The sequence below is a fragment of the Jaculus jaculus genome, chromosome 9 (assembly GCF_020740685.1).
Source record: "Jaculus jaculus isolate mJacJac1 chromosome 9, mJacJac1.mat.Y.cur, whole genome shotgun sequence".
Classification (NCBI taxonomy): Eukaryota; Metazoa; Chordata; class Mammalia; order Rodentia; family Dipodidae; genus Jaculus; species Jaculus jaculus.
In genome coordinates, this window is record NC_059110.1 from 117759445 (window position 1) to 117772586 (window position 13142).

Genomic DNA, 13142 nt, shown 5'->3' on the forward strand with positions numbered 1-13142 from the left:
AGTCACGCTGAAAGGTGGCAGAGCTAGTCCTCAATTCCTCTTGCTGAGGGCTGAGGGCTGGGAGCTGAAGGCTGACCACGTCCTCTGTCCGTCCGCCCCCAGCCTGCATGAGGAGTCCAGCACAGCCTGACAGACTCCAGAAGCCAACGGTCACGGCAGCGTCTCGGCCAGCCTCGCTATGAACCTGGAGCCACCCAAAGCCGAGATCCGGTCGGCCACCAGGGTGATTGGAGGGCCAGTCACCCCGAGGAAAGGGCCACCTAAATTTAAGCAGCGGCAAACCAGGCAGTTCAAGAGCAAGCCCCCCAAGAAAGGCGTCCAAGGGTAAGCAGAGCAGCGGCGGAAGGGAGCCTCCCACAGGAAGCAGCGGCTCCAGGCTGCATGGGGGCGGGGAGGCGGAGGCTTCAGAAGGGCCCCGTCCTGGTCCTCATATCCGACAGACAGTAATTTCTCCAGGGCCTCTGCAGTGCTGCTGCGGCGGAAGAGCCGGCCTTCACGGCACTGCACGTGCTGCAGTCAGGATTTGACAAGTGCACCACTCTTTTTCCCAGGGGCTCACCACTGCCTCACATGGGGGGGTTACCCCCACCACACGCACTTGTGCACACAGGAACACATGTGCACATTTAAAGACATGGCCTTAGTTAGCTTTCTTTCAATCTGACAAAACAGTGGAGGCGCTAGGCATGGTGGCACACGCCTTTTATCCCACCAGGAGGCCAAGGTAGGAGGATCACTCTGAGTTGAGGCCAACCTGGGACTACAGGTAAATTCCAGGTCAGCCTGGGCTAGAACAAGACCCTGCCTCCAAAAACAAAACAAAACAGTGCCAGGCGTGGTGGTGCATGCCTTTAATACCAGCACTCAGGAGACAGGTAGATGGATCATGGTGAGTTTGAGGCCAGCTTGGAGCTACAGAGTTCCAGGTCAGCCTGGACTACAAGGAGACCCTGTCTCAGAAAAACAAAAACAAAACCACCCTTATCCTCATCCACATGCCCCATGCCACACTCCTGCCCATGAGCACCAGGGCTCGCAGTCCTGTTTCTGGCCTGTGAATTTCTGAGTAGCACACCTGTACTCTGTTGGTAGAAGGAACATCTCAAGGTTTGACTAGCCATGAAGGTTGGAGAGGAAGCACCCCACTTGTGCTTCTGTGAGGGAGGGCTGGTTCCTGACTTTTACTCTGTCCTTGCAGGTTTGGAGATGACATTCCTGGAATGGAAGGCCTGGGGACAGGTATGACTAGGGATTGTGGTATCTGGAGGGTCTGCCCAGGTCTCCCCTTCCTACCCCCCTGCAAGGCATGCTCTCACAGCTCCTAGGCTCCCCTGCTTATTGTTTAGGCTCCCCCTATCCTGGCCCTCTTTTCTCCCCCAACATCAAACTTCAGATCCTATCAAGAAGGCTTGCACCCATGGGGTGGGTTCACTGAGCTTCGGATAAACCCTTGTTGCCCCTTCCCTTTTGGCAAGAGGTCCACCAGGTTCCTCCCTTGGGCCCATAAGATACTCCCCAAAGCTGGTGCATCCTGGGAGGAGAATTTACACCCAGAGTCTGCACTCTCACCCTGGGCAAACTGATGGTCTCTAGTTGGAGGTTTGAAAAATAGGGTGACAGGGGATGGGATGGCCCTGATCTCTGGGGTGCTCCCTGACCATGCCTCTTCTGCAGACATCACAGTCATCTGCCCCTGGGAGGCCTTCAACCACCTGGAGCTGCACGAGCTGGCCCAGTATGGAATCATTTAGCCAGAGCCCTGCTTTGAAAACCCTGCGGAGCCTTGCTGGAACCCTTCCCTGCCCCTCTGTCCACTGTATGTCCTGCCCAGGAGCTCTACCAGACCTGAGCTCCCAGACCAGCTTGCATCTGACCTCCAGGTGGGGTAACTTTAGGTCCTGACACTTAGGAAGCACGCCACTTCTCCCCAGGACACCCTGCTGACCTTCCAAAGACACTGGTCCACCCCCTCAGGATGGTAGTAAGAGGTGAGGTGGACCGCAGACCTACGCACCCCCTGCTTGTGGCTGGAATACAGGAGGGTCCTCCAGGTGTATTACTCATACCCTAGTCCCTGTGTAGACCTCTGCTGGTAAGAAGGCTTTCTTGTGCTGCAGCTCTTCCAACTGGATGTCCTAGGATCGTGTGGTGAGAGAATGAGCCTACCACCCACACCTGCCTTCCCCAAAACACCCTATGCTTTTTCCTGTTGAAAATAAATTTAGCAAGTCTTTGCTTGTCTGCAGTGCATAAGTGGGTGTATCGCTTATGGATGGATGACTGGCTTCAAAGGAACCATGGAAGAGGGTACGGGACAGTACGGGCATGAAGTACCGGCCAAGGGGATAGGGTCACATATTCCTAAGAGCCTTCGCCCAGAGACCTTGGGCATACAAGCCGGGCCGCATCATCCCTCACCTATGTTTGGTGGCCATGGTCAGAGAAGCATTGAGTGGCAACAGTACACTCCTCAAAAAGATGGGAGACGGCAGAGCCCAGCAGCACCACACACCACAAGGCAGGAGCTCTTATCCCTCCTCACAGTGGAGGAAACCTGGGTACAGGGGCCTGGTGAATAGCCCCATGGCCTGGCAAGACCAGAATGAGCCTGTCTCATCGTGAGACTGACCACAGATGCCTGGTGTGTACCCACTGTGACCAGGTGTACTCCACCTGATGTCACACACAGGAGCAGTCACAGTCACACACATGAACAAGCTTATTCGGCAGCACCCATAGCACTGAGCATTCCTTTAGGGGGGATCCAGGGGGGAAGTATGAGTATCCCTCAGGAGTGACCAGAAAGTAGCTCCCAGAAGGGCACTCTGTGCCAGGTATGGTGGCACACACTTGTAATCCTGGCACTTGGAAGAAAAATGTAGAAGGAGCTGGGCGTGGTGGCACACCTGTATTCCAGCATTCAAGAGGCAGAGGTAGGAGGATCACTGTAAATTTGGGGCCACTTTGAGATTACATAGTGAATTCCAGGTCACCTTGGGCTACAGCAAGACCCTATCTTCAAAAACAACAACAACAACAAAAAAAAAATGGAGGGGATCAGAAGTTCAAGGTCAACTTCAGGTACATAGTAAATTTGAGGCCAGTCTAGGCTGTTGAGACTCTGCTTAAAAAAAAAAAAAAAAAGGAGGGGGCGGTGGGCAGCATTCAAACACCTTCCTTTTATCCTTCCTTTTTTTTGAAAAAAAAAAAAGGGGAGGGGGGCTGGAGAGATGGCTTAGAGGTTAAGGCATTTGCCTGCAAGGCATAAGGACTCTCCAGGTCCTATGTAAGCCAGATGCAAGGTGACACAAGTTCACAAGGTCACACATGTGCACTAGGTGGCGCACATGTCTGAAGTTCAACAATAGTGGCTGGAGGCCCTGGAGTGCCAAGTCTCTCTCTCTCCCACTCTTTTTTTTTTTTTTTTAGGTAGGATCTCGCTCTAGTACAGGCTGACCTGGAATTCACTATGTAGTATCAGGGTGGCCTTGAACTCACAGTGATCCTGCTACCTCTGCCTCCCAAGTGCTGGAATTAAAGGCATGGACCACTCGGGTGGCAGAGGTAGGAGGATCAAGGCCACCCTGAGATTACATAGTGAATTCCAGGTCAGCCTGAGCTAGAGTGAGACCCTACCTCGAAACAAAACAAAACAAACAAAAAACAGGGGCGTGGAGAGATTGGTTAGGGGTTAAGGTATTTGCCTCCAAGGCCAAAGGACCCAGGTTCTATTCCCCAGGACCCACATAAGTCAGATGCACAAGGTGGCACATGTGTCAGGAGTTTGTTAGCAGTGGCTGGAGGCCTCAGCACACCCATTCTCTTTCTCTCTCTCAAATAATAATAATAATAATAATAATAATAATAATAATAATAATAATAATAAAAAAGCCGGGCATGGTGGCACACACCTTTAATTCCAGCACTCAGAAGGCAGAGGTAGGAGGATCGCTGTGAGTTTGAGGCCAACTGTAGCAGACAGCTTCAGATTTGCTGAGACGAACTTCCAGACCAGGCACAGTTATGGAGGAAAGGATTTATTGATACTTACAGATCCAGGGGAAGTTCCATAATGGCAGAAGAAGCTGGCCTGCCTTCACAGGTCCAAGCACAGAGAGAAGCACAAGCCAAAAGCCACAGAGCACAGCACACTTCAAGAACTCCAGCTAGGCACACTTTGCATATCTTTAGATTAAAATCTCAAGCCTACCACTACACCTTAACATCTGCCCAGTGAACAGGCCTCTAGCCAGGTGGCTACAGATGCAAACTACAAAGTAACAAAACACTAAGTATATTGAGGGCCATCTACTCAAACTACCAACTAACCACAGCCACCCTGAGACTACATAATGATTTCCAAGTCAGCCTGGGCCAGAATGAGACCCTACCTAGAAAAACCAAAAACCAAAAAAAAAAAAAAAAAGGAAGCCATGATGGTGGCACACACCTTTAATCCCAGGCAGAGGATCATCATGAGTTCAAGGCCACCCTGAGACTACATAGTGAATTCCAGGTCAGCCTGGGCTAGAGTAAGACTCTACCTTGAAAAACCAAAACCAAACCAAAACAACAACAACAACAAAAAAGGTGGGGCCTCTGTGATCCCACTTATGTGACAACCACTGACAAACCGTGAGTGACCTTGGTGATGAAATCAGAGCTGCCTTGACTGATGGGGGCAGCTAGGAACTATGTCCATTTTGACTTTAGCAGGATCCCAGGGAACAAGAATTGAGTCCACTTTGAGATCTGAAGTTTACTGTACAAATGAATAAGTCTTTCCCCACCCCATAAAACTTTCTAGAAGGCCGGCATATGCCTTTCCTTCCATCTCACCAAGCACTGGAAAGGGGAAGGTGATTTCAGTGGGTGGATGGTGGCCAGCAGTAGGAGATAGGGACCTGGCCTTTCTCCTATGTCTAGGGCCTCTGGGCCAAGCCTCTGTGGGGTCTGTGATTAATGGAGCATTTCTTTTTTTTAATATTTTATTTTTATTTATTTGAGAGCGAGAGAGAGGCAGATAGAGAGAACGGGCACTCCAGGGCCTCTAGCCACTGCAAATGAACTCCATGTGCATGTGCGACCATGTGCATCTGGTTTATGTGGGTACCGGGGCATCAAACCTGGGTCCTTATGCTTCACAGGCAAGAGCCTCAACTGCTAAGCCATCTCTCCAGCCCTCATTGAGGTTTTTCTACCTTCTTTGCATAGCCAGTCTTTCCTTCCTACAGTGCCACAGGTGGGCTGGTCCAGGGTAGGAGGCAGGGATCTCCACTCCCTGCTCTTCCTGCCAGCCAGAAGGCCATGGTGGCCTTTGCAAAGAGCAAGTGTGGACAAAGGTGGGTCCTGGCAAAATGAGGAAAATCAGGGGGCAGCACAGAGCTGGTCTAGCAAGACAATGGGGACAGACTATGCAGCCAAGAGGGACTGAGCAGAGGAGGCGCTGGAGTCTGTTTTACATCATCCCTGGGAGGTGAGAGCCCTCGAGCTCAACCTGCATGGTGGTTCCTTCTCATCTCTGCCCAGTGGGCAAGGGGGTGCAGGCAGCTCCCAGGGGTCTGGCTCTATATCCTTTGCTACCTTTTGAGCAGCTAGGGCTTTCAGCAGCCAGATAGCCAGCAGGAGCTGAGTCCCTTGGATCAGAAAGATGGTGACGGCGGTGCAGCCCACAGCCCACATGTTTTCCCTCAGCCACCGCTGCAGCGTGGGCCCACAGCCCTGCAGGTACACTACTCGTCCAGCCGCGTCCTCGTCCAGGTGCAACACTCCGAAGCCACACTGGGTGTTCACCACATCTCCTCCTTCCTGGGGGTTGATGCAGCAAGAGGCAGGAAGGCTGCAGGCCTGCACCCCAGGAGAACTGCAGTTAAAGGACCTGTAGGGCACATGAGGTTTAGTTTTGGAGGGGAGGCTCAGCTTCTGGGATGGCACTGAGGTGACTATTCTTTTTTTTTAAATTTGAGAGAGTGACACAGAGAGACACAGAGGAATGGGCACACCAGGGCCTCCAGCCACTGCAAACAAACTCCAGACGCATGTGCCACCTTGTGCATCTGGTTTATGTGGGTCCTGGGGAAATTGAACCAGGGTCTTTGGCTCTGCAGGCAAACATCTTAACGGCTAAGCCATCCCTCCAGCCCTCTTCAGCACTAATTTTTATTTATTTATTTATTTTTTTCAAGTAAGGCCTCACTTAATTTTTTTTTTTCTTTTTTTTTTGCTGGGTGTGGGGGCACATGCTTTTAATTCCAGCCCTCGGGAGGCAGAGGTAGGAGGATCGCCATGAGTTCAAGGCCACCCTGAGACTCCATAGTGAATTCCAGGTCAGCCTGGGCTAGAGTGAGACCCTACCTCAAAAGAAACAAACAAACAAAAAAAAAAACTTTTTTTTTTTTTTTTTTTTTTTAATCTGGGCTGACCTGGAAGTCACTGTGGAGTCTCAGGGTGGCCTCGAACTCACGGTGATCCTCCTACCTCTGCCTCCTGAGTGCTGGGATTAAAGGCATGTGCCAGCATGCCAGGCTCCAAAAATTGTTTTTTTAAATATTGCATTTATTTATTTATTTATTTATTTGAGAGAGAAAGAGGTAAAGAGAGGGGGATAGAGAGAATGGACATGCCAAGGCCTCTAGCCATTACAAACACTAACCCTAACTCCAGACAAATGTGCTACCTTGTACATCTGGTTTTACCCCTGTACATCTGGTTTTGCCCTTGTATATCTGGTTTTTGAGATGACTCTTACCCACCTTCACACTCTCACGCCACACACTCACAGATTCATGCACACACATGCATGCACACACTTGACCACATCAAGTGCATGTGTGCACATGTGCACTTGCATGCACATGCAAGCACATATACATGTGACCACACATACACATGGGAACCCAGCTTCCCACACCACTGCGAGTGGCAGCCTTCTGCACTTGCAGACGGATGGAGTGGCTGTCTTGGTAGGCAGGGCAACGTCTAGTGAAGACCTCATGCCATCCATGCTGTCAATTCACTTGAATAGGCCACGTTGGAGAAAGAGAAGGTAAGCTAAACTCTGGAATGGTCTTTAGGCTCAGTGGGAAGAGGCAGTACTGGACAGTGACAAAGGGCACATGAGCAGGAAGAACTCCTAGGTTGCTAGCTGCCAGTTGTCCCAGGAGCTCTTGGCTTTCTATAGGTATCCAGGGTCCTGTGCATAGACCTGGCCTTTACGGGCCTCTCCTGGGCCTTGCCCACTGGGCCCAGGCAAACAACCATGGAGTGCACCTTTCTGTGACAGGGAAGGGCTCCCTAGCAACCTGGGAATTCTCTGCTGGGGACTAGGTACATGGTAGGCCCAAATGCTGTAGCCATGTTGGGAACAAGTGACCAGCTGTTAGTCTCCTTTGTCTCCATCTCTAGGTCATTTGGTTTCAGAAGTTCTGGGCTGGGATTATCACATCTATCCTGAATGTCACAGGGAAGGTACATAATGCTCAGGGTGTTTGTGCATTGAGGGACATTGACAAAACAGAAAGCCATATGCAGAACATAAAACACACTGTATCATGCCCCTAAAAAGACAAAGTTGATCTACCACATACACATGGGCTGTGTTCACAGTCCACAGTGAGGACCTGAGCTGACCTAAGATGTCCTATCTGATAAAAAAAATAAACCATCTTGGTCTGGAGTGATGGCTTAGTGGTTAAAGCAATTGCCTGTAAAGCCAAAGGACCCAGGTTTGGTTCCCCCAGGACCCATGTTAGCAAATGCACAAGGGGGCGCACGTGTCTGGAGTTCATTTGCAATGGCTAGAGGCCCTGGCTCACCCATTCTCTCTCTCTCTTCCTCTTTCTCTGTCAAATAAACATAAAATAAATTAATTAATTAAAAATAAAATGATAAAATAAAATTAATTAATTAATTAAAAAATTTTCTTGAGCCAGGTGTGGGGTGGCACACGTCTTTAATTCCAGCATTTGGGAGGCAGTGGTAGGAGAATCACCATGAGTTCGAGGCCACCCTGAGACTAACTACATAGTAAATTCCAGGTCAGTCTGGGCTAGAGTGAGATCCTACCTAAAAAAAAAAAGACTACTTTCTTGATTTCTGCTGGTCTGGCTTCTCCATTAAGATTCTGGCTGTGGGGTTAGCATGGAGGGATCGAGTCTGGGCCCTAGAGTCTAGGCTTATTCAGTCTCATGACTCAGGGAGAGGCAAATGCTTTCTCACCTCATGAGCAGGTGCACCAATTCGTGTGTGCGTTCATCTGTGTATATATGTGTGTCTCAATTTCAGACTGAGCTTTGTGTATACATGTGAGGGACACATGAGAGTTCATTGGCATACACACAGTGCACATGCATGCAGGCATGTAAAACCTGGGAGGGTGAAGTGTGGTGTGGTTGGTGTGTGTGCACTGGAGCCCGTAGGTGTGAGTAAGTGTGAGGTACCCATGGAGGGTGTGAGAATACTTACAGGTTCTGCTGCCAGTCTTGATAGGATGCCGCCCCACAGCACCGCAGCCCCAGCTGGACTTGGTCGAGGAGGAAGCGCAGGTCTGGGTCGTCCTGGTAGTGGATGATGGCCACACGTAGAATGTGTTCCAAACCAGCCTGCAGCGGGCCCCAGAAGGCCCCCACCAGTGCCCCCAGCAGGGCCTCCAGCAGCAGGCAGGCGAGGAGAGCTCCGCAGAAGCAGCGCAGCAAGCAGCTGTTCTCACAGAGCGCACCCAGACAGCCAGCCAGGCTCACCGCACTAACTGCTAGGCCCCCCAGCATTAGCCCCAACATGGGGTCTGGGGGCAGGGGTCTTCCCCAGTCATTTCCCAGAGACCCTTTGACAGACAGGCCCCAAAGCCCTGCAGCCAAGGCCAGCAGGGCCAGCACAGAGAAGAGGAAATTGCAAAGGAAGATCAGGTACTTGACGCAGCTGCTCCAGGTGGAGAGGGGGCGGGAAGGCGCCCAGGCTTTCCTCCAGGCCTGAGCCTCGGTTCCAGGACAGCATGGGCAGTCCCAGGCCTCCACCTGGTCATCCTGGACTGCTGGACCTGGATGGCTTAAGGGAAGTGAACTGTTCATGGTAAAGTGTTGCTCTTGGCCAGCAGCAGCCTGTAGAGGAAAAAGGAATAGGGAGACCACATTGGTGAAATCCCTTACTTAGATCCTGTGACAGTCAGCAAGGGGTGAGGTCTCACCATGGGGGACTAAGAAATGGGATAAGTGGAGAAAGCTGGAAGGGAGGATGACACAGAGTCTCAGAAATCTAGACTTTTAAGGACATGGGGACCTGTTTGGCCAGGGAGCAGAAGAGACAGTGGAGGTCCAAGTCTGCTGCCCTCCAGGGTGGATGGATGGATCCAGCCTCCTTTAGAACAGGGCAATGACCACAGACTGCAAGTTCTGCGGTGAATACTGGGCAGGGTGGTACACAGCAGACGTGAGGCAGTTAGGGTGACTTGGTCCCCGAAAGTAAAGACAGAAATGTCCTTAAGTCTGCCCTTATAATCTGCACTTTATTAGAGATCAGAGAAGGATATCTCCTCTCCTTATCTCTCTCTCTCACTCTTTTTTTTTTTTTTTTTTTTTTGCTTTTCCAGCCCCAGGCTGACTTGGAATTCACTATAGTCTCAGGGTGGCCTTGAACTCACAGTGATCCTCCTACCTCTGCCTCCTCTGCTGCCTAAGAGTTACCTAGATCTGTTTGTCCATAAACAACCTGAACCCCTCCTAGAACTTAAATCTAATCCTGACATTATGGTTGGTCAAGTTGAGCCCCAGAACTTGACATCATGGCTGACCTCTTCCCTAGCCCAGACCAGTCAGCCTCTCTCTGGCTCATCTGAGCTGAAAGTGAAACCCACCACAATAAGGCTGTAAGTTTTTTGAGGTTCTCAGGGTGGCCTTGAACTCACAGGTCCTCCAACTTCTGCCCCCCAAGTACTGGGGCTAACGGTGTGTGCCACCATGTTTGGCCTCCCCTGCATTTGGAATGGGCACTGGGGTGTCTGCAGTCCTAGGCACAGATGCTGTGTAGTCACCAGGTAAGAGGGACATTTGGAGTTGGGTGGTGGCTACACAGTGAATTCCAGGTCAGCCTGGGCTAGTGTGAGACCCTACCTCAAAAAAACCAACCAACCAAACACACAACAAGAAAGAGGTATGGACCCCAAACAGGGGCTTGATCTCTGTGATCACTCTTTGGCCTTCCCCTCTGGAATTAGCTTTCATTTTCCTGAATTTAATCAATCCCACTAGCTGAGTCCAGGCCCAGTATGAGCATTATGCTGGACCTTGTGTGGAGGATGAAGGGGAGGATTGCTTGGGTCCTACCTGCCTGTCTCTGCATAGGGGAGAGGAGCAGCTAGGAGCCTGGGCAGCCTTCTGGAGGAGACAGAGCCTCCCAAAGGGAAGCCTTGTCCTTTGGTAATGAGCTTAACAGAGCAGGTGGGCATGGGAAGGGCATCTTGGTCTCTCTCTGTTCAGAGGTGGAACAGCTCCATTGGTGCCTGGTTCTGCTTTGATTTGGGGGAGACCTAAGTAAAACAACTTTTGCTTTTTTTTTTTTTTTTTTTTTTTTTGGTTTTTCAAAGTAGGGTTTCATTCTAGCCCAGGCTGACCTGGAATTCACTCTGTAGTCTCAGAGTGGCCTTGAACTCATGGCGATACTCCTGCCTCTGCCTCCTGAGTACTATGATTAAAGGCGTGTGCCACCACGCCCGAATCATCTTTTTTTTTCTAATTTTTATTAACATTTTCCATGATTATAAAAAGTATCCCATGGTAATACCCTTTCTCCCCCCCCACAATCATCTGTTTTGAAAAATATATTTTATTTATTTGGGAGAGAAAGAGGTAGAGAGTGAGAGAGAAGGAGGGAGAGAATCGGTGCATCAGGACCTCCAGCCACTGCAAAGCAACTCCAGATGCGTGTGCCTTTTGTGCATCTGGCTTACATGGATCCTGGAGAATTGAACAGGGGACCTTAGGCTTCGCAAGCAAGTGTCTTAACCACTAAGCCATCTCTCCAGCCCAACTTCTGTCATTTTTATCAGAAGCAGATGTAACTGCTCACGAGAGAGACTCATTAGAATCAGCCTGTTGACATTCCCCTGTAGAAGAGGTGGGGAGGGCTATCAGACCCTCACCTGAGATCTCAAGTGCCCTCTGAGCCAGATGTATGCAATGACACATGTGTTCTTGTGGCCTCTGGGAGAAGTAGAGGGTGGAAGATCAAGGACAGGTGCTCCATCCATGCAACTATGGGGAAGTTGTCCTCCATGCTGGGATGACACCTGTTGATGCTATGGCTGCTTTGGGGTCTCCATACTACTTAAGTAACCCTCACCCATGCTCTGTAAGGAAGCCCAATAAGGTCACTGGCTCACAGGGCTGTACTTCGCTGGAAATTGACTTTAGTCTATTGGGGGTGCCCTGCCTGGGGGAGCAACCACTTGTTAGTATCTCCCCAGAAAAGAGCTCATGAGAGTCCCATTCCACGCCACTCCCACCAAGGTGAATCTGCCCCTCTCACCCATGACTACCTGGCTGTGTGGTGGAAGATGGGGAGGTTATTTGTTAGCTGGAGCCAGTCAGAGTGAAAGGACATGCTGCTGTGAGAGCCTGCCTAACAGAACTGGGGCCATCTGAGGTGGCACCTCCACAGCCAGCCTTGAGGAACATTTGTCTTCATCTTTTCCTGTACTAGGGGCCACTGTTGCCCCAGACCCACAGGAAACCTGCTAGAGGCTGCCACTGGGCTGAAACCATGGTAGAGGGGAGTCATCTGATTCGGGAAGCCCCTGCCCCAGCCTGAGGGGCTCTCCATTGGCATCCTCTTTTTTTTAATAGATTTTTTTAAATTTTTATTTTTATTTATTTATTTACTTGAGAGTGACAGAGAGAGAGAGAGAAAGAGGCAGATGCAGAGAGAGAATGGGCATGCCAGAGCCTCCAGCTACTGCGTGCACCCCCTTGTGCATCTGGCCAACGTGGGTCCTAGGGAATTGAGCCAAGAACCGGGGTCCTTAGGCTTCACAGGCAAGTGCTTAACCACTAAGCCATCTCTCCAGCCCTCCATTGGCATCCTCTTTTTTTTTTAAAAAGATTTTTATTTATTTATTTGATTATTTGAGAGTGACAGAGAGAGAAAGAGGCAGATAGAGAGTGAGAGAGAGAATGGGCGCGCCAGGGCTTCCAGCCACTGCAAACGAACTCCAGATGCGAGCGCCCCCTTGTGCATCTGGCTAACGTGGGACCTGGGGAACCGAGCCTCGAACCGGGGTCCATAGGCTTCACAGGCAAGCGCTTAACCACTATGCCATCTCTCCAGCCCTCCATTGGCATCCTCTTAATGACACATCCCAGCACACTCCTATGCTCATGGTTGGGGGGGGAGCTGGGAGGGGGAGAACCTGTCCCAGGACCTCCCATAGGACATGAGGGCTAGGGAACATGCTGGACCTGGACAGGCTACTTGGGTGGCTTACCTGGGACAGCAAGGGGCTCCTTTCCCCCTCCTCCATTCTCCGCATGGGAGGGACAGCCCTCCACACCCCTCAGGCAGGAGTATAGGCAGCTGGTCCTTCTCTGAACAGGTGCAGGCCTGGCATAACAGTGTCCCTCAGCTACCCTGGGAGCTGTGCTCAAGACTGGGGAGCTGTGAGCCCCACCCACATGGTGGATCACAGGGGGATCATGTGAGGAGTCACATTTTAGGGCTTAAGGCAGCCCCTGCTCGTGGACCTGCAGCCTTTCTTTCTGGCCTCAGCCTCTGGTTGTGACGTGAGTAGGGAGAACCTGGAGCTAGCTTCGTGGTCATCACTGCCAGATCTCAGCTTTGTAAGTTTCAGTGGCTGCTTTCTCAGTCTCCCCGCTTCAGGGATCAGATCTGTGCCAACTGGTTCACAATTGCAGGAGCTGCACAATGGCATAAATGCAACATGTCTGAGTTAAATTATTGCAAGAACAAGGGTAGACTTGTCACATCACATCCTTTCTGGCTCAACGTACACGAGTTCAGGAGGAGGACCCGGGCACAGCTACCAGACCCACACAGCTGCTGTGGGGGCTGCTACAGGGTCAGAAAGCATGGTTCAAGGCTCTCAACATTGGGCCTTCAACCAGCCATCAACTCTGTGTGACCTTGGGTTAAGTCCC

At 50.9% G+C, this 13142-nt stretch overlaps 2 protein-coding genes across 2 annotated transcripts; one reads left to right on the top strand and one right to left on the bottom strand.

Moving 5' to 3' along the window:
• Positions 1–31: 31 nt before the first annotated feature.
• Positions 32–2233, top strand: Pde6g (phosphodiesterase 6G). The gene is made up of 3 exons (XM_004655270.2): positions 32–324; positions 1199–1239; positions 1675–2233. Exons 1-3 carry the CDS (start codon positions 179–181, stop codon positions 1749–1751), a joined length of 264 nt encoding a protein of 87 aa, XP_004655327.1. The 5' UTR covers positions 32–178; the 3' UTR covers positions 1752–2233.
• A 3230-nt stretch (positions 2234–5463) lies between these two features.
• On the bottom strand, positions 5464–12605 carry Tspan10 (tetraspanin 10). Its single transcript, XM_004655721.3, has 3 exons — positions 12473–12605; positions 8464–9095; positions 5464–5878 (listed from the first exon to the last, which is right to left on the bottom strand). The coding sequence occupies exons 1-3, from the start codon at positions 12515–12517 to the stop codon at positions 5464–5466; spliced, it is 1092 nt and encodes a 363-aa protein (XP_004655778.2). The 5' UTR covers positions 12518–12605.
• Between the last annotated feature and the right edge of the window lie 537 nt (positions 12606–13142).